General features: G+C 51.6%; 1 protein-coding gene across 1 annotated transcript in view; it reads left to right on the top strand.

The window, feature by feature from the left end:
- LOC125449372 (transforming growth factor beta-2 proprotein-like) overlaps positions 1 to 17,544 on the top strand; it is a 29,558-nt gene extending 12,014 nt beyond the window's left edge. Inside the window, exons 2-7 of the mRNA XM_048525122.2 lie at positions 7,239 to 7,402; positions 10,837 to 10,969; positions 11,725 to 11,835; positions 12,182 to 12,350; positions 14,191 to 14,344; positions 15,391 to 17,544. Of these exons, the coding sequence (XP_048381079.1) occupies positions 7,239 to 7,402; positions 10,837 to 10,969; positions 11,725 to 11,835; positions 12,182 to 12,350; positions 14,191 to 14,344; positions 15,391 to 15,549 (890 nt within the window). The 3' untranslated portion in view covers positions 15,550 to 17,544. The remainder of the gene's footprint in view (positions 1 to 7,238; positions 7,403 to 10,836; positions 10,970 to 11,724; positions 11,836 to 12,181; positions 12,351 to 14,190; positions 14,345 to 15,390) is intronic.
- Positions 17,545 to 24,561: the final 7,017 nt, after the last annotated feature.

Here is a 24,561-nt window from a genome sequence, read left to right as displayed (position 1 = left end):
TAAATAATCATCAAGTTGCGGTTATCAGAGTTTTTTTTAATACATGGAGTGCAGTGCGTATTCCTCTTGTTGAATTGATATACCCTTGATAAATTTGGAGTTAGTGAGGACTGCAGTTGCTGGAGTCAGCAATAACACAGTATGCAGCTGGAGGAGCACAGTATGGAGCTGGAGGAGCACAGTATGGAGCTGGACGAGCACAGTATGGAGCTGGACGAGCACAGTATGGAGCTGGACGAGCACAGTAGGTCAGGCAGCATCAGAGGAACAGAAAAATTGATGTTTCGGGTCTGGTCACTTCTTCAGAAATGGCTTGATAAATTTGAATGCTTTTCCAAGTTTGCTTCTTTTTTAAGTTTTTCTTTTACTAGACACAGTTAGTTACAAACTTAGGAATTATCACCAAACCCAAACTAAATCCAATTTGTCGATACACCACACTGTAAGCCCAGTCTTGTAGGGGATGAGGCTCGGTTCAAGGAGAGAGGTAGCCTGACCTGAAATGAAACACATTATACAACAGTCCACAACCCTGACTGACAATGATTCTTCTGTTAACAGTTTGTGTTTCAATCTCCCTCCCCAGTTTGCGTTTATTTTCTCTCTCCCCATTTTTAAATCTCTCTCCAGTTTGTATCTCAATCTCCTTCCCTAGTTCGTGTTTATTTATTCCCTCAATAGGTTGTGTTTCTCAATTTGTGTGGTGTTCCTCTCTCTCCAGTTTGTTTTTAGCTTTACTCTCTCTCACTCCAGTTTGTTTATATTCTCTCTCTTCCCAAAATTTATGTTTTTCTCTGGTATTAGGGATTTTTAATTGAGGTATCAAAGAAGATGAGCAATGCGTTCACAGAACTTGGGTTTCCGACTTAAGGTGCCAGATCAAAATTTGCTACACAATACAGGACTAATGTTGTAGGCAGTAACTTGTTCTAATGGCTAGCAACCGGAAACAGTGCCATTTTAGGTTTACAGCATGGAAATGGACCTCTTCGCCCAATTTACCCATGCCACCCAGTTCTCACAATTAATCTAGTCTCATTTGACTGCATTTGGTCCATATCCCTCCCTGCCTATCCCATCCATGTCCAAAAGTTTCTTAAATAACTATACTGTACTCACCTCCTCCGCTATCTCTTACAGCCCATCCCAGACACTTGTCAACTCTGTATGAAAATATCGCTCCTCTGGAGCATTTTGTATCTCTCCCATCTCACCTTAAACCTATGCTATCTAGCTTCAGATTCCTGTAAGACCATACGACCATAAGACATAGGAGTGGCAGTAAGGCCATTCAGCCCATCACGTCCGCTCTGCCATTTAAATCATGGCTGATGGGCATTTCAACACCACTTCCCTGCACTCTCCCTGTGGCCCTTGATTCCTCGTGAGATCAAGAATTTGTTGATCTCTGCCTTGAAGGCATTCAATGTCCCGGCCTCCACTGCACTCTGCGGCAATGAATTCCACAAGCCCACCACTCTCTGGCTGAAGAAATGTCGTCTCATTTCCGTTTTAAATTTACCTCCTCTAATTTTAAGGCTGTGCCCACGGGTCCTAGTCTCCCTGCCTAATGGAAACAACTTCCCAGCATCCACCCCTTCTAAACCATACATTATCTTGTAAGTTTCTAATAGATCTCCCCTCAACCTTCTAAACTCTAATGAGTACAATCCCAGGATCCTTAGCCATTCATCATACGTTAAACCTACCATTCCAGGGATCATCCGTGTGAATCTCCGCTGGACGCGCTCCAGGGTTAGTATGTCCTTCCTGAGGTGTGGGGCCCAAAATTGGACACAGTATTCTAAATGGGGCCTAACTAAAGCGTTATAAAGCCTCAGAAGCACATCACTGCTTTTATATTCCAACCCTCTGAGATAAACGACAACATTACATTCGCTTTCTTAATTACGGACTCTACCTGCAAGTTAACCTTTAGGGAATCCTGGACCAACACTCCCAGATCCTGTTGTACTTTATTGATGGCTCTCTTGGTGGAGACCCAGACCTCTAGAAATTCCCATGCTTGTTTGGCTTGTCCTAGGGAACCTGTGTTGTTCCAATTGAACTGGTGGTTCTCTTAATCCTTGTGAATGGAGATGAGTGAGGATTGGTCGTGTTGTGACTAGCAACAAAAAAACACGACCAATACTCACCCGTCTCCATTTGCAAGGATAAAGAGAACCAATAGTTCAATTGGGACAACACCAGGATCCTTAGTACAAGCCAAACAGAGACACGCATGGGAATTTCTGGAGGTCTGGGTCTCCACCAAGAGAGCCATCAATAAACACATAGAATTAGGCCCTGTACACACAACACTGCAATGGAAAACCAGAAATGAGGTAACCAATTCCAATGGACCCCAGAGTTTAAGTACCAGGCGGGAAAACACAACATCGCTTCATCAGAGGCTGCACTGATGATGTTACCCAGCAGGGTAATGAAACGTCAGCGAACTAATGAACCAGCTCGGCCAGCCAACCAACCACAACCCGAGCTACAAATCCACTCAAGAACCTGAGTTACCCACATCTTGTACGTCTGCAACAAGACATCCCAACTCAGTGAGCTGACCGATGAAAGCAAGCATGCCAAAAATCTTTTCCACCACTCTGCCTATCCGCGACTGCAATTTCAAGGAGCAATGAGCCTGTACCCCAAGCTCTCTTTATTCTGTAAGTCTGCCATTAACTGTGTAAGTCCTGCTCTGGTTTCACCCACCTTGTATTAATCTAAATTGAACTCCATCTGCCACCCCTGAACCCACTGGCCCATTTGATCAAGATCTGGGTGCATTCCCAGATAGCCTTCTTCGCTGTCCACTCTGCCACCAATCTTGGCGCCATCTGCTAACCACACCCCCTAAATTCTCATCCAAGTCATTTATGTAAATGACCAATAACAGCGGACCCAGCAGCAATTCCTGTGGCACGCCACTGGTCACAGGTCTCTAGTTTTGAGCAACAACCCTCTCGCACCACCTTCTAACTTCAAGCCAATTTTATATCCAATTGGCCAGCTCTCCCTGGAACCCATGAGACCTAACCTTACTCAACGCCCCACCGTGCAGTACCTTGTCACAGGCTTTGCGGAAGGCCATGTAGACAATATCTGCAGTATAGCCCTCATCTACTTTCTTGGTCACCCCTTCAAACAACTCAATAAAATTTGAGAGACATGATTTCCTACGCACAAAGCCATGCTGACTATCCCAAATGAGTCCTTGCCTCTCCAAATGCCTGTAGATTCTATCTCCTCAGAAATTCCTTAACAACTTACCAACCATGGATGTTAGGCTCACTGGTCTGTAGTTCCCAGGCATTTTCTAAATAATGGCACTATATTGGCCACCCTCCAATCTTTGGGCAATCTACCCATGGCTATCAAATATCTCTGCTAGGGGCCCCTCCCACAGAGTCCTGGAATACCTAGAAACATAGAAAATAGGTGCAGGAGGTGCCCATTGACCCTTCATCATGTCCCGGGGATTTATCTACCTTACACCATCACCTTCAAGTTCCCCTCCCAGCAACTCACCATCCCGGCTTGGAAATATATCACCATTCCGTAGGGGCTGCTGCATCAAAATCCTGGAATTCCCTCCCTAAGGGACAATGTGGGTCAACCCACAGCACAAGGACTGCAGCGGTTCAAGAAGGCAGCTCCCCACCACCTTCTCAAGGGGGGCAACTAGGGACGGGCAATAGATGCTGGGCCCAGCCAGCAACACCCACACTCCACAAGCGATTTTAAAAAAAACTGATTGGAACATAGAAGTTGAATGAATGGCCACTATATCTGATTTGATTTATTGTAGTCACGTGTACAGTGAAAAGCCTTTGTTGCGAGCAATACAGGCAGATACACAAGGCAAGATCAACATTATTTGAAGTCAGAGAGGTCCATCTAGCAGTCTAATAACAGCAGGGAGGAAGCTGTTCTTGAACCTTTTGGTGTGTGTCTTCAAGCTTCTGAATCTTTTGTCAATTTTCCCAAGATAGGTAACTTTTTAAGAGAAGGCAGAGAGGTGTGCATGTGCCATGGACAAGAAGGGGCAAAAATTGGGCAGATAGTGTACAATGTGGGTAAGTATAAACTGGTCTATTTTGACAAGTTAGTGTGCAGAAGCAGCAAGTGATTAGGACCTCAAAGAGCAAGGATCCCAGCCAACGCCAGGGTTCAGGACATCTGCTCATGACTGGAAAGGAACTTGGAGAGGATCTTGTTGTTGTGGTCCCTGTAGGTAGAAATGACACAGGCAGAGCAAGCAAAGAGATTCTGCGCAGTCAGTATGAGGAGCTAGGCACTGAGTTATGAAGCAGAGCCTCAGGCTCATTACCTGAACCGTGTACAAGGCAAATCAGATCAGGCAGATGAACGTACGGTTTGAAAACTGATGCAGGAGAAGTGTTTTCCAGTCTTTGGGACGCTGGTTCTGGGAAAGAGAGGGCTGTTGTCTTCAGGAGCTATGAACCTTGAACTATTTTGGGATGAGTGTTCCTGCGATAGAGTAACCCTACCCCTAACCCTACACTAGTAGGACGTAGAGAGGATTTTAAACTAAGCGGTTGGATCAAAGGTTAGAGAACTGGCAGTGGAGGATTATATTAAGGTGGTGAATGAGAAACAGACTGGGAGAGGATGGGGGAGAAAGAACAGATCCAAGAAGAAATCAGGCAAGGCGAGAGATTATGGAAAGAACAAAAGGACAAAATTAGAGTGTATCTGCACGCGTGTAACACTCAGGACAAAACAGATAAGCTGGTAAAGCAACAGATGTAAATAAGGACAGCCTGATAGCCGTTACACAGATTGACAAAACCGAAACAGCTGTAAATGCTGGAAATCAGAAACAGAAATTGCTGCAAAAGCTCAGCAAGTCTGGCAGCATCTGTGGAGAGAAAGTGTATTTAACATTTCGGGTCCGGTGACCCTACGTTACACATTGGTGTGGGGCGATGTAGATTGGGGCCTGGGTATTAAGGGGTACATCAACTTTAGAAAGAGTAGGAGGCTATCAGAAAGGTGGAGGGGAGGCTCTGTTAATTAATGATGATATTAGCACAAGAGAAAAGGATGACCAAAGTTCAGGAAACCATAGAATGGAAAAATCAGATGGGCAAAGGTAACGTGGTTGAGTTTATAGAACATTTTTTCGCCTAGTTTCAAAGAGCACGTTCTGAAGCCAACCAGACAGTGATAGACCTGATATTTATTATGTAATGAGATAAGATTAATTAATGATCTCGTGCTGAATGGACCTTAAGGTAGAAATGATCAGAATATAGTTCGATTTTATATCCAATATAAGGGAGAGAAGATTGGGTCTAAAACTAATGTATTAAACTCAAATAAAGGCAATTATTAGAACATGCAAATAGAATTAGTATCAGTGAACTGGCAATTTAGGTGAAGGGCTTTGGTCAATAGAGATGCAATGTTGGATTTTTAACAAGATAGAAAGGAAGGTTCCAAGTGGAGAACCTAGTATCTAAGGTTAACATAAAAGGTTAAAAGCAGTATTAAATTTAAGGAAAAAGCATATTATTGTGAAAACGTGGGCAGCGGCTCTGATGACTAGATAGAATTTACTTTTTAAAGTGCAGGTTGATTGTTATGTGTAATTCTGGAATCCACATTATAGGAGAGATGTTGATTACTTTGAATGCTATGTTCAATTCTGGTCTTCCTGCTATAGGAAAAATGTTAAACTTGAAAAGGTGCAGAAAAGATTTACAAGCTAGTTACCAGTTGGAGGATTTGAGCTACAGGGGGATGCCGAATGGTCTGGGGCTATTTTCCCTGGAATGTCAGAGGCTGAGGGATGACCTTATAGAGGTTTATCAAATCATGAGGGGCATGGATAGGGTGAATAGTCAAGGTCTTTTCCCCAGGGTAGGGGAGTCCAAAACTAGAGGGGCATAGGGTTAAGGGGAAAGGGGAAAGATATAAAAGAGACCTCATAGGCAAACACGTTCACACAGAGGGTGGTGCATGTATGGAATGAGCTGCCAGAGGAAGTGGTGGAGGCTGGTACAGTTACAACATTTAAAAGGCATCTGGATGGGGACATGAATAGGAAGGGGTTGAGGGATAGGGGCTAAATGCTGGCAAGCGGAACTGGATTAATTTGAGATATCTGGTCGATGAGTTGGATCAAAGGGTCTGTTTCCACACTGTACAGCTCTATGACTCCTAACCAGGATGAAGCCTGGACTGGAGAGTTTCAGTTCTGAAGGAAAATCGGACAGACTGGGGTTGTCCTCCTTGGAGCAGAGGAGACTGAGAGGGGACAGGATTGAGGCGTTTAAAACAATGAGGGGCAGACAGGAAGAAACTTTTCCAGTTGATAGAGGGAACAATAACCAGGGTGGCATAAATTTCCCAAGAAAAACAGAAGGTTTAGAGGAGGCGTGAGGAAAGGTTGTCCCCTATAGAGTGGTAACAATCTGTAAAAGTGGCAGAAATCCTCACAACATTTGTGAAATATTTAGATGTGCTCTCATCTCTAAAGCAATGGGCCAGGTCACAGACTGGCACTCACTTGATGGGCCGAAGGATCTTTTTCTGCGCTGTAGCTGTCTGTGAGTTTAATGAAATGTGGAATGATGGATGAATGCAGCAGGCCAAGCAGCATCAGAGGAGCAGGAAAGTTTGACGTTTCGGGTCAAGACCCTTCTTCAGAAAGGTTTAATGAGTTTAATGAGTGGTGAAGAATCAGAGTAAAGAGAAGGCTAGCTAGAAACATAAAAACAGAAAGCAAGAGTTTCTCTACATATTTGAAAAGGAAATGAGTTAACAGAATATTGGTCTTACAGAAAATGAGTCTGGGGAATGTATTGTTTTTCTCTCTCTCCACTTTATGTAATTTTTTTCTCTCTCTCTATCTCCTTCCTCACTTTCTTTCCATCCCTACTTCTCTCTCCCCCAGCTCCTTTGGGAATCTCCATTCTTATTCTTTCCTCACCACCCCCTCTGTCTTCAGTTTGCATTTTACATTCTATCTCCCTTCTGTGATTGTGTCTTGCTCCCTCTGTCCTCAGTTTGTCCTTTTCTGTTCTCACCACCCTCCAGTTTGTATCTTGACGTCTCTCGGCACAGATTCCCAGCCATGTTTCAGGTGGTGGTAATCTCAGGAGGTTGTAGGAGTCTGGCAGGAGCGTTTGGACGGGAGGACTGCGCGATTATTTCTCCACTCATCCGCTCCCCCTCGGTGTTTCTCCCCCTCTCCTCAGATACTATTTCCAGCAGTTTCTACAACCCATACTTTCGGTTGATCCACTTTGATGCTTCCAGCCTGGAGAAAAACGTCTCGAGCCTGGTAAAGGCGGAATTCCGACTGTATCGTATCCGACACCAGAAATCCCGAGTGGCAGAGCAGAGAATCGAGCTGTACCAGGTAATGGGTGTGTTAGAGAGGGGCCAAAGGCAGAGCTCAAAGGATAGGGGGAGAGGGGGAATTGTGGTCTGAGTTTGACTCGAGCAGGATGTTATTATCGGATCTGTCATTGTCGCTTGACTGGAGTTGTACAAGAGCAGAAAAAGCCCCATCGAGTCTGTGCCAACACGGCGACCAGGAAAAGTGCGCTAATCCCAATTTATCCCCTATCCTTGAATGTTATGAGATCCAAATACATGTGTTTTTACACGGAATCCATCCTTCGCTACCTTCCCAGGCAGTGTATTCCAGATCCCCACCACCCGCTGAGTGTCATGGTCTCTTTGAGATGTACAGCACAGAAACAGACCCTTCGGCCCAACTTGTCCATGCTGATCCCTATGTCACCCACTTGCTGTGAATCTCTAAGGTGATGTGATAGTATCACAGTGCGGCCTATTGGCATCAGCACCAAGACCCTCATACAGTCACACAGCATGGAAGCAGACCCTTCGGCCCAACTTGTCCATGCTGACCGTGTATCCTAAATTAATCCAGTCCCATTTGCCGGCATTTGGCCCATATCCCTCTAAACCCTTCCTACTCATGTCCCCATCCAGATCCCTCTTAAATGCTGTAACTGTACCATCCCCCATCACTTCCTCCGGCAGCTCGTTCCGTACACACACCACCCTCTGCGTGAAAACATTTTTCTCCAAAACCCCCTCGGAATCTCCTGCCCCTTACCCTAAAACTATGCCCCCCGTGTGATTGAACCCTCAACCAAGGGGAACAGCAGCTCTCTGTTCACCCCATCCGCAACCCTCATAATCTTATACACCTCAATCATGTCCCCTATCAGTCTTCTCTGCTCTAAAGAAAACAATCCCTAACCTGTCCCTTACAGCTCAATTTCTCCATCCCAGGCAACACCCTGGTGAACCGCCTTTGTACCCCCTCTAGAGATATCACATCTTTCCTGTTATCCCTGGTAACAGTATAAAAATTAGTGGGGTTACTGTCGCATTAAAGGGGCCATCGGACATTGATTTTGTTGTATATTATTACTGTTACAGTTAATTATTCACAGAATCATAGTGTGAAGAAAGGCCCACTGAGTCCACACTAGCCCTCCAAAGAGCTTCCCATCCAGACCCACCACCCCTATCCTATCCCTGTAACCCTGCATTTCCCACGGCCAGTCCACCTAACCTACACATCTTTGGACTGTGGGAGGAAACTGGAGCACCCACGGCCAGGGGTGGGGGGGTGGGGGGGGGGTGCGGGGTGGGGTGCACCCATACAGAGAATGTGCAAACTCTACACAGCCCAAGGCTGTCATCGAACCCAGGTCCCTGGTGCTGTTAGGCGGCAGTGCTAACCACCGAGCCACTGCTTCTTATGTGTAAACATTACATTTGTGAGGCACATAAGTGTCTGGGCCAACTTCAAACCATTTGATTAGACCAGAGAGCATCATGCTTCTAGAGGCCCTAGGGTAAGGTGGAGTCCGAGACCTTTTTTTAATCCCTCAGATCACCTGCAATGATGCAATGATGATATTATGAGAGCATCTCACAGTTTGCGAGACAAGGACAGGGGTGGGGGACTAGTGAGTGGAAAGGGTTAATTCACAGGCCCTACAAACAAGGAAGTCTTCCTGAACCACAGAACCTTCCTAAAGGTGAGTGGGTGGCATCCGAAGTAATGCAGTGACAATCATCATATTCCTTCAGAGGCCCCAACTCGCTGGGTGTGTCGGCCTAGATTATAGGCTGAGTTTTCCGGAGTGTAGTGTCAAGTGGAGCCTATATTCTAGATGAAGGTTTCATCCTGGAAGTTGCTCTCAACAGGGAGTAGGCCTCATTCAGAGTGCAGGCCTTAGCCTGGGAGGATAGGACTTATTCTGGGAGGAGGCTTCACCTGGAGAGTAAGCTTTCTCCTGGGGGTGAGTCATGGCCTGGGAGGAAGGCTAGTGCAATGGGAATGGTCTTCATCCCTGAGGCCTCATCCTGAGAACAGCCCCACAGAGGAGGTGTCATCCAGAGATAAAGCCTCTGCCTTGAAGAAGGCCTCAATTGGAAAGCAGAGCCTGAAGCGGTCTGATCTGGAGACTAGGCCTCATCCTCAGAAGCTGGTATCCCTTCAACCTTTATTTACACATGGAGAATCCTTGACACTGATCCAGCTCCCTCAGAGCCAGCTCTCACAGCATCTCTGTCGCTCCTGTTTCTATCTGTCAAGTGTGAGGTGATTCACTTTGGAAGGAGTAACAGGAATACAGAGTAATGGGCTAATGGTAAGATTCTTGTAGTGTGGATGAGCAGAGAGATCTCGGTGTCCATGTGCATAGATCCCTGAAAGTTGCCCCCCAGGTTGATAGGGTTGTTAGGAAGGCATATGGTGTGCTAGGTTTTATTGATAGAGGGATTGCGTTTTGGAGCCATGAGGTCATGTTGTAGCTGTACAAAACTCTGGTGCAGCCGCACTTGGAGTATTGCGTACAGTTCTGGTCACCGCATTATAAGAAGGATGTGGAAGCTTTGGAAAGGGTGCAGAGGAGATTTACTAGGATGTTGCCTGGTATGGAGGGAAGGTCTTATGAGGAAAGGCTGAGGGACTTGAGGCTGTTTTCGTTGGAGAGAAGGTTAAGAGGTGACCTAATAGAGACATACAAGATGATCCGAGGATTAGATAGGGTGGACAGTGAGAGCCTTTTTCCTAGGATGGTGATGGCTAGCACAAGAGGGCATAGCTTTAAATTGAGGGGTGAAAGATATAGGACAGAAGTCAGAGGTAGGTTCTTTACTCAGAGAGTAGTAAGGGAATGGAACGCTTTGCTTGCAACGGTAGTAGACTCGCCAACTTTAGGGGCATTTAAATGGTCATTGGATAAACATATGGATGATAATGGAATAGTGTAGATTAGACGGGCTTCAGGTTGTTTTCACAGGTCGGCGCAACATAGAGGGCTGAAGGGCCTGTACTGCGCTGTAATGTTCTATGTTCTGTGTCAGCCAGGGCTCCCTGATTGTACCAGTCAGGGAACTCATTCTTTAAGACCCCCGCACCCACTCCCCATCCGCTCCCTGCTGGCTGACCTGATTACAATCACCACATTGTGGGTCTTATCCAAGATTTGAGGAGGAAGAGATGATGTCTGGAGAGTGTAGGCCTCATCCTGGAGTAGGCCTCACTCAGAGAGTAGGCCTTGTCGAGGAGACCCAGGATTGGGCCTCATCCAAGAGGCCGGTCCTACCCTGAGAGTAGGCCCTGGACTAGTTCACACCCCTTGGGGGGGGCGGGAGGTTTAAATCGGTGCGTCATAGTCACTGTGATGATTTGGATGCAGTAATTTTTTTCTGGGCTGTTTATTTGATTGCCCTGAATGGCAATGTCAACCCCAACACTCCCCTAAGGCCTGGATTATGAGCTGCTTCTTTGGGACGTTTCAGGTTCTGAAGGCCAGAGATCCAGCCTCCCCCGCTCAGCGTTACATTGACAGCAGGGTGGTACAGCCCCGGGGCGTGGGGGAATGGCTAACCTTCGATGTGACCGAGACAGTCAGCGAGTGGTTGCTGCACCGAGGTGAGTGGGGTGTGTTCACTCGCTGTGGCACTGGGGAGCCGGGTGCTTTCCCTGGGCACCGGCAAATAGGTTTGGGGGCAAAACTGGCGACAGGGTGGTATCTGGTCGCGGGGGGCATGTGAGGCGAGGAGCTGCTGGTGGGGAAGGGTCTTGGAGATGGGGGAGGGTCTTGGAGTCACAGGGTATGCCCTTATGATAGGGGGCGGGGCCAAATGAAGGAGGGGGTAACTGTTGGGAGTGGGAGGAGCCTAGTGAATGTGGGCGGGGCCTCTGCGTGGGGTGAGTCTGTTGGGAGTTTGGTGGGAGGGGTCTGGTGTGAGTGGGAGGAGTCTGGTGGATGTGGGAGGAGTCTAGTAGGAAGGGTCTGGGGTGAGTGGGAGGAGTCTGGGGGGAGTGGGAGGAGTCTGGTAGATGTGGGAGTGGTCTAGTGGGAGGAGTCTGGGGGGAGTGGGAGGTGTCCGATGGGAGTGGGAGAGGTCAGGTGGGAGTGGGAGGGGTCTGGTGGAAGTGGGAGGGGTCTGGTGGGAGGGGGAGGTGTCCAGTGGGAGTGGGCAGGGCCTGGGGGTGGGAGGTGTCCACTTGGGAGTGGGTGGGGCCTGGTGGAAATGGACAGGGCCTTGGGGGAGTAGGAGGGCTCCAGTGGGAGTTATGGAGGGGCACCTGGTGAGTTCGGGGTGGGGGGAGGGCGCTGTCGGGGGTGGCAGAGTCGTGGGAGAATTGACCCCCCTCCCCACTGATTTGCCCCTCTTTCTCAGACAGAAACCGGGGATTGAAGGTGACTGTTCATTGTCCATGTTGCACTTTCATCCCATCATCCAACAATATCATCTCCAACAGCAGCGAGGAGTTTGAGGCCCGCTTTGCAGGTAGGTCCCTGGGGGACCGGGGGGGGGTTGGAAAGGGCAAAGGAGGCAGTTTACAGCATCTTCCCACTCCCCACCTCAAAATATAGCAGATTCACACTCCCCTCCAAAAACAGGAACATCACTACCCCTCCCCCCCGAAAACAGGACAGCCTCCCCCAAATAAAATCTCTCCCTTGTTTCCTTGTATTTGCATCGTGTCTTCATGCCCCCCCAACCCGCCGTTTCACCCCCATCAGCCTGTCTCCCACTGACCCCCTCCCTTTGCCCCTCCACCTCACTCGCTACACCCCCCCCAACCCCAGCGCGGAATCCGTGCGAGCTATCAACAGCCTCTGACCGATTGCAGGTATCGACGATGACCCCTACACGGGATATCCACGGGGACGGAGGCAGAAGCGACTGGCCGCTCTCAGGAAGCCCCACATCCTGTTCACCCTCCTGCCCTCCCATAGGCAGGACCCCCAGGCCAACGGCCTCCGCTGGCGCCGTGCTGTGGAGGAGGACATCTGCTCCAGGTGAGAATGAGGGGATGGAGAGGAGAGAGAGAGACCCTGGAACGAGGAGGGGAGTGAAGCAGATACCTCAGGGAGAGTCAGAGATTCTGGGGAGACATGGGGATACCCCTGAGGAGAAGGAGACCAGGATATGAAGCTGTTATGGGTTGGGGCCAGGTGGGGGGAATGGCGTGGATTACCGAGGGAGATGGACTGGAGAGTTAATTGTAATGCGTCTGCAGATTACCGAAGGGGCATTTTGGCGTTTTTGACCACAACTGACACGGAAATTGCTGGAAAAGTTCAGCAGGTCTGACAGCATTTGCAATCAGAGTTGACATTTCGGGTTGAGTGACTCTCCCTCAGCTGTGACAGAATCATAGAGTTCCCCACAGCGTGGAAGCGGGCCATTCAGCCGATCGAGTCTGCACTGACCCTCTTATAGAATCCCTATAATGTGGCAACAGGCCCTTTGGCCCAACAAGTCTACGCTGAACCTTAGAGCATCCCACCCAGACCCATCCCCCTATAACCCACCTAAGCGACGCTTCCCTGGGCACTATGGGACAATTTATCACGGCCAACCCACCCTAACCCGCACATCCCTGGGCACTATGGGACAATTTAGCACGGCCAATCCACCCTAACCCGCACATCCCTGGGCACTATGGGACAATTTAGCACGGCCAACCCACCCTAACCCGCACATCCCTGGGCACTATGGGACAATTTAGCACGGCCAACCCACCCTAACCCGCACATCCCTGGACACTATGGGACAATTTAGCACGGCCAATCCACCCTAACCCGCACATCCCTGGGCACTACGGGACAATTTAGCACGGCCAATCCACCCTAACCCGCACATCCCTGGGCACTACGGGACAATTTAGCACGGCCAATCCACCCTAACCCGCACATCCCTGGGCACTATGGGACAATTTAGCACGGCCAATCCACCCTAACCCGCACATCCCTGGGCACTATGGGACAATTTAGCACGGCCAACCCACCCTAACCTGCACATCCCTGGGCACTATGGGGCAATTTAGCACGGCCAATCCACCCTAATCCGCACATCCCTGGGCACTATGGGGCAATTTAGCACGGCCAATCCACCCTAACCCGCACATCTTTGGACTGTGGGAGGAAACTGGAGCACCCGGAGGAATCCCACGCAGACACAGGGAGAACGTGCAAACTCCATCCCTGAGGCTAATGTCCAATTCTGGGTTTAGTCGGTTGGATTTAAGTTTGAGATTCGAACTGTGCCAGATGATCAGTCTCTGAAGACGAGCTCAGGGACCCACTGTCCCTCTCTGAACTGGGACACGGTGGGAGCAAGTAGGCCGTGAGGCTTGGGGCTTATAGACTGACCATCCAGCAGATCCTCTCCCGGCTGACCGTGTGGAGGGTTTTCGATTTGGGCATTAAATTGGTGCCCCCCCCCCCTCCATGTGTGAGTACTGCCCATCGGAGGATTTGCCCCCACCGATCCCACCCTCCTCCCCCACCCCACCATCGTACAGCCCAGTACCCATCACAGGATGGAGACATTGAGCACACTCAATGCCACCCCCTAGAGGTCGAATTGCCTCTGAACCTGACTCCATATTGGTTGGGGTAGAGGGAATTGTGAATCGGATTGCGCACCTGAGGTCGAGAGAGGGATGACAAAGGAAGGCCCCACACCCCACAGAGTTCTGGGAGCTATTCGACAAGGCGGGGCATCACACTCCGAAACGGGGAGGGAGGAGGGGGTAAGCGTCTTGCTGTTTGTTCTTCACATCTTCACTGACTACCTGCACCCCACCCTTCCCCAACGCCCACCCTCCACGCCGCCCCCCCCTCCCTCCCGCAGGAATGTGGAGGACGAATGTTGCCTCCATCATCTCTATGTTGACTTCCGGAGGGACCTGGACTGGAAGTGGATCCAGGAGCCAAGGGGATACAGGGCCAACTTCTGCGGGGGGTCCTGCCCCTACCTCTGGAGCTCGGATGTGCTGCACGGCAAGGTAATGCCATTTCCCCAAGTCTACTGGATTCGGGGAGCTGTTCGACTACGTGGGGCGACACAGCCGGGAACTCAGTTTGTGGGCATGGGCTGTTGACGGCTGTGGGATGGGTCGAGTAGAATCTGTGATGTTCCCTGCACTAAATGATGAGGGTGGGGGTAGTGATGAGGGATGGACAGACAGTAACAGGGAGTCAGGAGAGAAATATCAGGAGGAGGAGGAGGAGGAGGAGAAGAGACAGATAAAGGGGAGTGGGGGGGTACAGAGAGAGGGGGTGGTGAGAAAAGGGAAGAGAGAGAGAGAGAGAGTGTGAGGGGGAGTGGGACGGGGTGTGGAGAGAAAAGGGGAGAGACAGAAAGTGAGGGGGAGGAAGAAGGGAGTGAGAGTGAGGGTTAGTGGGGGGGAGGGGAGGATGGGAGAGAAAGGGCCATAGAGAGAAAGAAAGAGAGTGAGGGGTGGGGCAAGGGGGAGAGAGAGGGAGAGAGAGTGAGGGGGAGGAGGGAGGAGGGAGGGGGAGGGGGGAGTGGGGTGGTGAGAGAGAAAAGGGGAGAGAGAGAAAGAGAGGGAGTGTGAGGGGGAGAGGGGAGGTAGGGAGAGGAAAGAGGAGTAAGAGGTTGGGGGGGAGAGAGAGAGAAAGAGGGAGGGATTGGGAGGGGTGAGAGAGAGCAAGAAGGGGGGGAGGGGAAAGAGAGAGAGATGTGGGAGGGAGAGAAAAGGGAAGAGAGAGACCGAGAGAGAGAGTGAGTCGGGGTGGGGGGGGGGCAAGAGAGAGAGAGAGAGAAAGAGGTGGAGAAGTTTTGACAGAATTCCCGAGCTCAGGAAGCTGAAGGCCTGGCCGTGGATGGGAATATGGGGTGATGCTCGAGAGGCTGGTGTTGGTGGTTTGGAACAATCAGAAGGAGAGTATGGCGCCATCACAATGCAAATGTCTATGTTTTGTTTTAACAATGTTCTTTCTGTTCTCATCCACAATTCCCCGCCCCACGCTCACCCTCCCTCCTCTCCACCCCCACCCTACCCCTTAACTACCTCCCCACCCACCCCAGGTCCTGAACCTGTACAGGTCCCGCAATCCCAAGGCATCTGCTGCCCCCTGCTGTGTGGCCAATGACCTGGACGCTTTAGCTGTCATGTACTACGTGGGCCGCAGGGCGAAGGTTGCCCAGCTCTCTGACATGAGCGTACAGTCATGCAAGTGCAGATGAGGCTCAGGGCGGGCGCGGTGAGGGTGGGGGTGGGGGGGAATGGCTTGTATGTGTGTGTGTGTGTGTGTGTGTGTGTGTGTGTGTCTGCATCTGTTGTGTATCTGTGTGTGTGTGTATAGGTCGGTGGGTGTGTGTGTGTGTATAGGTCTGTGTGTGTGTGTACATGTGTGTCTGTGTGTGTGCGTGTGTATAGGTCAGTGGGAGTGTGTGTATGTGTGTATGTGTGTGTGTGTATGTGTGTGTCTGTGTGTGTGTAGGTCGGTGGGTGTGTGTGTGTATGTCTCTGTGTGTGTGTGTGTATAGGTCTGTGTGTGTGTGTGCGCGTGTGTATAGGTCGGTGGGTGTGTGTGTCTGTATGTCTCTGTGTGTGTGCGTGTGTATAGGTCGGTGGGTGTGTGTGTATGTGTGTATGTGTGTGTGTGTATGTGTGTGTGTGTGTGTGTGTGTGTGTATAGGTCTGTGTGTGTGTGTGTGTGTGTGTGCGCGTGTGTATAGGTCGGTGGGTGTGTGGGTGTGTCTCTGTGTGTGTCTCTGTGTGTGTGCATGTGTATAGATCAGTGGGTGTGTGTGTGTGTGTCTCTGTGTGTGTGCATGTGTATAGGTCGGTGGGTGTGTGTGTGTGTGTCTCTGTGTGTGTGCATGTGTATAGGTCGGTGGGTGTGTGGATGTGTCTCTGTGTGTGTGCGTGTGTATAGATCAGTGGGTGTGTGTGTGTGTGTCTCTGTGTGTTTGCATGTGTATAGGTCGGTGGGTGTGTGTGTGTGTCTCTGTGTGCGTGCGTGTGTATAGATCAGTGGGTGTGTGTGTGTGTGTCTCTGTGTGTGTGCGTGTGTATAGATCAGTGGGTGTGTGTGTGTGTGTCTTTGTGTGTGTGCATGTGTATAGGTCGGTGGGTGTGTGTGTGTGTGTATAGATCAGTGGGTGTGTGTGTGTGTGTCTCTGTGTGTGTGCATGTGTATAGGTCGGTGGGTGTGTGTGTGTGTGTCTCTGTGTGCGTGCGTGTGTATAGATCAGTGGGTGTGTGTGTGTGTGTCTCTGTGTGTGTGCGTGTGTATAGATCAGTGGGTGTGTGTGTGTGTGTCTCTGTGTGTGTGCATGTGTATAGGTCGGTGGGTGTGTGTGTGTGTGTGCGTGTGTATAGATCAGTGGGTGTGTGTGTGTGTGTGTGTCTCTGTGTGCGTGCGTGTGTATAGGTCGGTGGGTGTGATTGGGTGCCTGTGTATGTCTGTGTGTGTGTGTATACTAAGGAGGATCGTTGCACAGGAGGCCATTCAGCCCCTAGCTCAAGCCTGTTACACAGTAACAGCAGAATACCATTCAAACCCCTTCTTGAGCCTGTTACATGGGAACAAGAGGAGGCCATTCAGCCCCCTCCTCAAACCTGTTCCGCAGAATCAGGAGGTCGGCCCTTCAATCCAGGAAGGATTGGGGAACTGGCGACCTCACGCTGGCCGGGTGGAGGGAAGGCTCAATTTCTTACAGCTCTTCTACCCTGTGTGTGTGTGTGTGTGTGTGTGTGTGTGTGTGTCTGTGTGTGCGTGTGTGTGTGTCTCCCTCTCTATCTCTCACTGTCTCCTCCAAGTCCCTATCCCATCCATATCTCCCTAGGGAGTTCCAACGCATTTCTGATGAAAGGTCTAGGCCCGAAACATCAGCTTTTGTGCTCCTGAGATGCTGCTTGGCCTGCTGTGTTCATCCAGCCCCACACTTTGTTATCTTGGATACTCCAGCATCTGCAGTTCCCACTATCTCTGACCAGTGATATAACCTGCCTCGTCTCTCTCTCTCTCTACATCTGCACACTCGCACTGTCCGTACATGCTGGACACATCTGAGTATTATGCATCAACAAAGAGTCTGCCTCGGATTTTTGTCTCTGTTTCTTCTTTAATGTTTTGTGTCACTTGTCCGTTGGGAATCTTGTTGTTTTAATTCCTAAATGGCCTTTTGTGAAGATGTTTGTAACCTGCCATTCATTAAACGTGTCAATGTCAACAGCAGAATCAAACTTTCTCCTTTCACTCACATGATCTGTGCCCAAACCCTCTGTCTGAATCGTTCAGCGCCCATTCCCTCAGCACTGACCCTCCGACAGTGCCCGCTCCCTCAGCGCTGACCCTCCGACAGTGTCCGCTCCCTCAGCGCTGACCCTCCGACAGTGCCCACTCCCTCAGCGCTGACCCTCGACAGTGTCCGCTCCCTCAGCACTGACCCTCCGACAGCGCCCGCTCCCTCAGCACTGACCCTCCGACAGCACCCGCTCCCTCAGCACTGAACCTCTGACAGTGTGGCACTCCCTCAGCGCTGACCCTCCGACAGCACCCGCTCCCTCAGCACTGAACCTCCGACAGTGTGGCACTCCCTCAGCGCTGACCCTCCGACAGTGCCCGCTCCCTCAGCGCTGACCCTCCGACAGTGCCCGCTCCCTCAGCGCTGACCTTCTGACAGTGCCCACTCCCTCAGCGCTGACCCTCCGACAGTGCCCGCTCCCTCAGCGCTGACCCTCTGACAGTGCCCGCTCCCTCAGCGCTGACCTTCTGACAGTGCCCACTCCCTCAGCGCTGACCCTCCGACAGTGCCCGCTCCCTCAGCGCTGACCCTCCGACAGTGCCCGCTCCCTCAGCGCTGACCTTCTGACAGTGCCCGCTCCCTCAGCGCTGACCCTCCGACAGTGCCCACTCCCTCAGCGCTGACCTTCTGACAGTGCCCACTCCCTCAGCGCTGACCCTCTGACAGTGCCCGCTCCCTCAGCGCTGACCTTCTGACAGTGCCCACTCCCTCAGCGCTGACCCTCCGACAGTGCCCGCTCCCTCAGCGCTGACCCTCCGACAGTGCCCGCTCCCTCAGCGCTGACCTTCTGACAGTGCCCGCTCCCTCAGCGCTGACCCTCCGACAGTGCCCACTCCCTCAGCGCTGACCTTCTGACAGTGCCCACTCCCTCAGCACTGACCCTCCGACAGTGCCCGCTCCCTCAGCGCTGACTTTCTGACAGTGCCCACTCCCTCAGCACTGACCCTCCGACACTGTGGTGCTCCCTGAGCGTTGATCCTCGTTATCGAGTCACTGACGCCTCTGCAGCCGAATAGCCAGCAAGACTCGCCGTTGGCCTGTGACAGGGGGCACATGCGATTGGGGAGTGTCAGCGGGGGACACTGAGGGGGATGTGAGGGAAGCAGGAACTGAGGGGAAGTTGGGGGTGGGGGAGTCGGAATCAGGCACTGTGTGAGGGGAGGGGAGGAGAGAGGGAGGTGAGCCTCACAATGCCTGAGTTTTCCCTTCACCTCACTGGGGTGCTTGGGGACTCTCCACCCTGTGAACAGCCGCATTGCTGTTACTCTGTTTGCTGAGTGACGGGTGAGCAGTTTCCTCTCAATGGCACCTTTCAACATGATGTTTGCTCAGAACCAGCCAAAGTAACCATCAGGACAACAGATCCCCATCACGGCCCGAGGCACAAAGTTGCTGCTCTCCCGGTTTTTCACTGGCACTGGGATTGTTTTCACAGCATCAGGTTCCTGGCTGCTTCCCCAGTGCACCCCCACCCTGTCCCAGTTGGCAGCGGCATCCCAGCACTGACAGAAGCGTAGATACAGATCGAAGCTCCCTCTACACTGTTCCCCCCCCCCCCCCCCCCGGTCATCGAACACTCCCCAGGACAGGGGCAGCACAGGGTTAGATACAGAGTAAAGCTCCCTCTACACTGTCCCCCCATCAAACACTCCCCAGGACAGGGACAGCACGGGGTTAGATACAGAGTAAAGCTCTCTCTACACTGTTCCCCCATCAAACACTCCCAGGACAGGGACAGCACGGGGTTAGATACAGAGTAAAGCTCTCTCTACACTGTCCCCCCATCAAACACTCCCCAGGACAGGGACAGCACGGGGTTAGATACAGAGTAAAGCTCTCTCTGCACTGTCCCCCATCAAACACTCCCCAGGACAGGGACAGCACGGGGTTAGATACAGAGTAAAGCTCTCTCTACACTGTCCCCCATCAAACACTCCCCAGGACAGGGACAGCACGGGGTTAGATACAGAGTAAAGCTCTCTCTACACTGTTCCCCCATCAAACACTCCCAGGACAGGGACAGCACGGGGTTAGATACAGAGTAAAGCTCCCTCTGCACTGTTCCCTCCACATCAAACACTCCCCAGGACAGGGACAGCACGGGGTTAGATACAGAGTAAAGCCCCCTCTACACTGTCCCCCATCAAACACTCCCCAGGACAGGGACAGCACGGGGTTAGATACAGAGTAAGGCCCCCCCCCCGCCCACCCCCGAGCCTGTCACAGATTTAGATGACCATCTGTGCCCTGTGGTGCGTTGCTGTGCTGTTGTTGGAAGTTCTGTGACAGTCTCCCTGGAATCCGTGGGTAAACCCGAGCTGTGGGAGTGAGCTCCGTCACCTGGCCCGTCCTGTGGCTGCGCTAATTTCACAGCCGCAAAAAAAAATGCTTTCTCCTTCTCCATTCATTCCTGTCAAAGGCATCAGTGTGCTCCGTGGCCGGGACACAGCCCTGGAATTCCGAACTGGGAACTAGTCGGGAGTCGGGGGGAGCTTGGTGGCTCAGTGAGCGAAAACATCCTATCCTTTCTTGGCTATTTACAGGAACTGCAAACTATTCCCCGAGACACAGGAGCCAAAGTAAACTGCACCAGGGTGTGTAGCACAGTCCTGGCCTCCTGGTGTTACCTCCCCCACCCCGACAACAGGCCCTTCCAGTAACTATCTGCACTTCTGCAACAACAGCAGGCCGTTCAGCCCCTCTCCTCGAGCCTGTCGCACAGGAACCGAAGCAGATCCCGATCACTCGTTCGAAATAATTTGGCCTGAATCTTAAAATTCAGCTCATTCCATCTGCAAAACTTCTCAATCTAACCCCGTGCTGTCCCTGTCCGGGGAGTGTTTGATGGGGAACAGTGTAGAGGGAGCTTTACTCTGTATCTAACCCTGTGCTGTCCCTGTCCTGGGGAGTGTTTGATGGGGGACAGTGTAGAGGGAGCTTTACTCTGTATCTAACCCCGTGCTGTCCCTGTCCTGGGCAGTGTTTGATGGGGGACAGTGTAGAGAGAGCTTTACTCTGTATCTAACCCTGTGCTGTCCCTGTCCTGGGGAGTGTTTGATGGGGGACAGTGCAGAGGGAGCTTTACTCTGTATCTAACCCTGTACTGTCCCTGTCCTGGGGAGTGTTTGATGGGGGGCAGTGTAGAGGGAGCTTTACTCTGTATCTAACCCTGTGCTGTCCCTGTCCTGGGGAGTGTTTGATGGGGGACAGTGTAGAGGGAGCTTTACTCTGTATCTAACCCTGTGCTGTCCCTGTCCTGGGGAGTGTTTGATGGGGGGACAGTGTAAAGGGAGCTTTACTCTGTATCTAACCCTGTGCTGTCCCTGTCCTGGGGAGTGTTTGATGGGGGACAGTGTAGAGGAAGCTTTACTCTGTATCTAACCCTGTGCTGTCCCTGTCCTGGGGAGTGTTTGATGGGGGGACAGTGTAAAGGGAGCTTTACTCTGTATCTAACCCCGTGCTGTCCCTGTCCTGGGGAGTGTTTGGTGGGGGGCAGTGTAGAGGGAGCTTTACTCTGTATCTAACCCCGTGCTGTCCCTGTCCTGGGGAGTGTTTGATGGGGGGCAGTGTAGAGGGAGCTTTACTCTGTATCTAACCCCGTGCTGTCCCTGTCCTGGGGAGTGTTTGATGGGGGACAGTGTAGAGGGAGCTTTACCCTGTATCTAACCCCGTGTTGCCCCTGCCCTGGGGAGTGTTTGATGGGGGGCAGTGTAGAGGGAGCTTTACTCTGTATCTAACGCTGTACTGTCCCCGTCCTGGGGAGTGTTTGATGGGGGACAGTGCAGAGGGAGCTTTAGTCTGTATCTAACCCCCTGCTGTCACTGTCCTGGGAGTGTTTGATGGGGGACAGTGTAGAGGAAGCTTTACTCTGTATCTCACCCCATGCTGTCCCTGTCCTGGGAGTGTTTGATGGGGGACAGTGTAGAGGGAGCTTTACTCTGTATCTAACCTGTACTGTCCCTGTCGCTGGGAGTGTTTGATGGGGGACAGTGTAGAGAGAGCTTTACTCTGTATCTAACGCTGTACTGTCCCTGTCCTGGGGAGTGTTTGATGGGGGACAGTGCAGAGGAAGCTTTACTCTGTATCTAACCCCCTGCTGTCCCTGTCCTGGGAGTGTTTGATGGGGGGACAGTGTAGAGGCAGCTTTACTCTGTATCTAACCCCGTTCTGTCCCTGTCCAGGGGAGTGTTTGATGGGGGACAGTGTAGAGAGAGCTTTACTCTGTATCTAACCCTGTACTGTCCCTGTCCTGGGGAGTGTTTGATGGGGGACAGTGCAGAGGAAGCTTTACTCTGTATCTAACCCCCTGCTGTCCCTGTCCTGGGAGTGTTTGATGGGGGGACAGTGTAGAGGGAGCTTTACTCTGTATCTAACCCCGTTCTGTCCCTGTCCAGGGGAGTGTTTGATGGGGGACAGTGTAGAGAGAGCTTTACTCTGTATCTAACGCTGTACTGTCCCTGTCCTGGGGAGTGTTTGATGGGGGACAGTGTAGAGAGAGCTTTACTCTGTATCTAGCCCTGTGCTGTCCCTGTCCTGGGAGTGTTTGATGGGGGGACAGTGTAGAGGCAGCTTTACTCTGTACCTAACCCCGTTCTGTCCCTGTCCAGTGGACTGTTTTAAATCTGGGAAATTTCTGATGGTGAGTGTGTTAGGGGCTGTAAAGGTGACTTTGCTGATGGATGACACTGAGGGGATGGTTGAACGCTTCCTATCAATGGCACTTCCTTGATACCCCACCCCCGGGGACACACTCCCACGCCTCTGGTGGGGAGCGGCCGATGACTTCCCCGTGTTCCGTAGCCCCGGTATCGCCGACCGTGACCTGCTCCCAGGTTTTAAAGGAGAGGTTTACAAGAAATAAACAGCTAGCCGGTCCAGGCCTGAAGAAAATATTGTTGGGAGGGAGTTCAGCAGCGATCGCAGCTCGGAGACTGTGTGCGGATCTGAGGAATTCAAACAAGGTCCCTCTGTGCCTCAAACAGATCCCACATTGTCCTCCGCTCTTGCCCCATCGGCTTCTGTTGGAGGGAGCGGGAGAAAAGGAGAGAGAGGGAGAGAAGGGAGGAAGAGAGAGGGACAAGGAGGGAGGGAGAGGGAGAAAAAGGAGAGAGAGGGAGAGAAGGGAGGAAGAGAGAGGGACAGGGAGGAGGGGAGAGAGATGGAGAGGGAGAGTATGAGAGAGAGAGGGGGGAGAGAGAGAGATGGAGGGGGAGAGAGTGAAAGTGAGAAAGAGGAACGCAGGGTTAGGGGGCTTCAGGGTGGAAGGAGGGGGCAGAGGGAGAGAGAGAAAGGGAGATAGGATGGGGGAGAGAGAGACGGAGAGGGAGATGCACTGGGTAGGATGGGGTGAGAAAGACAGTGAGGAGGGAGGGAGAGATGCCAGGAAGGGAAGCTGTGCAGCTTTGCTCCTTCCTGTGGGACATTTCTTCGTTTGGTTGGCTCCCATTGGCATTTCCAGCCACTTCCCTGCAAATACCAACCACCCCACCACCCCTACCCCCACCCCAGTCCCTGAACTACAGCAGCTCCTGAACAGGATGGTCCTGATGTTACAGTCCCCCACCACCATTCGTCAACTCTGTAATAGCCCCCACCCTCAAATCTTTCCTCCAATTTTGGCATCTCAGTCATTCCCCATCTCCCATCTTAACCCTCAGCCCCATCGTTCCTTCAGCTGCTTGGGTCCTGAGCTCAGGAATTCCCTCCCTAACCCTTTCCCCTTCCCATCCTAACCCTTTCTCCTACTCTCACTAACCCTCTCCCCTACTCTCCCGAACCCTCTCCCTTCCTCCCTCCCTAACCCTCTCCCTCCATCCCTCCCTAACCCTCTCCCCTACTCTCCCTAACCCTCTCCCCTACTCTCCCTAACCCTCTCCCTCCCTCCCTAACCCTCTCCCTCCATCCCTCCCTAACCCTCTCCCTCCATCCCTCCCTAACCCTCTCCCCTACTCTCCCTAACCCTCTCCCCTACTCTCCCTAACCCTCTCCCTCCCTCCCTAACCCTCTCCCTCCATCCCTCCCTAACCCTCTCCCTCCCTAACCCTCTCCCTCCTTCCTTCCCTAACCCTCTCCCCTACTCTCCCTAACCCTCTCCCCTACTCTTCCTAACCCTCTCTCCTTCTCTCCCTAACCCTCTCCCTCTTTCCTTCCCTAACCCTCCCCCTCCCTCCCTAACCCTCTCCCTCCTTCCTTCCCTAACCCTCTCTCCTACTCTCCCTAACCCTCTCCCCTACTCTCCCTAACCCTCTCCCTCCCTAACCCACTCCCTCCTTCCCTCCCTCACCCTCTCCCCTACTCTCCCTAACCCTCTCCCTCCTTTCCTCCCTAAACTTCTCCCTCCTTCTGTCCTTGGGGATTGGGGGAGATTAGTGAGAGTGGAAGGAGGGGTGAGGGATGGAGATGATGGAGGGTCGGAGCGATAGTGGGAGTAGAGGGAGTTGAGGGAGGGGGAGGGAAGACTGAGGGCAAATTGATGAGACAGATAGCACTGTGTCCAGCCGCCCCCTTGTGGACAGTGCAGGTACCGAGGAGAAAGACATGTCCAGGCGCAGGGACGGAGTGTCACTGGAGAAATATTACAGAGTGACATGGAACATTACAGGCTGATGAGTGATATTACAGGGTGAATATTCCAGGGTGAAATTGCAGACTGGTCGGGAATATTACAGGGAGAACATTACTGGGGGTATATTATAGACTGATAGAGAATATTATGTGGTGATTACAAGAGAGGGGGTATTACGGGGGAATATTACAGCGTGTATATTATCGGGTGCATATTACAGGGAGTATATTACAGGGAGTATATTATCGGGTGCATATTACAGGGAGTATATTACAGGGTGTATATTACAGGGTGTATATTAGAGGGTGTATATTACAGAGAGTTTATTACAGGGAGTATATTACAGGGTGTATATTACAGGGTGTATATTACGGAGA

Source organism: Stegostoma tigrinum, chromosome 42, assembly GCF_030684315.1.
Source record: "Stegostoma tigrinum isolate sSteTig4 chromosome 42, sSteTig4.hap1, whole genome shotgun sequence".
NCBI classification, from domain to species: Eukaryota; Metazoa; Chordata; class Chondrichthyes; order Orectolobiformes; family Stegostomatidae; genus Stegostoma; species Stegostoma tigrinum.
This window is presented reverse-complemented; position numbering and strand designations above follow the sequence as displayed.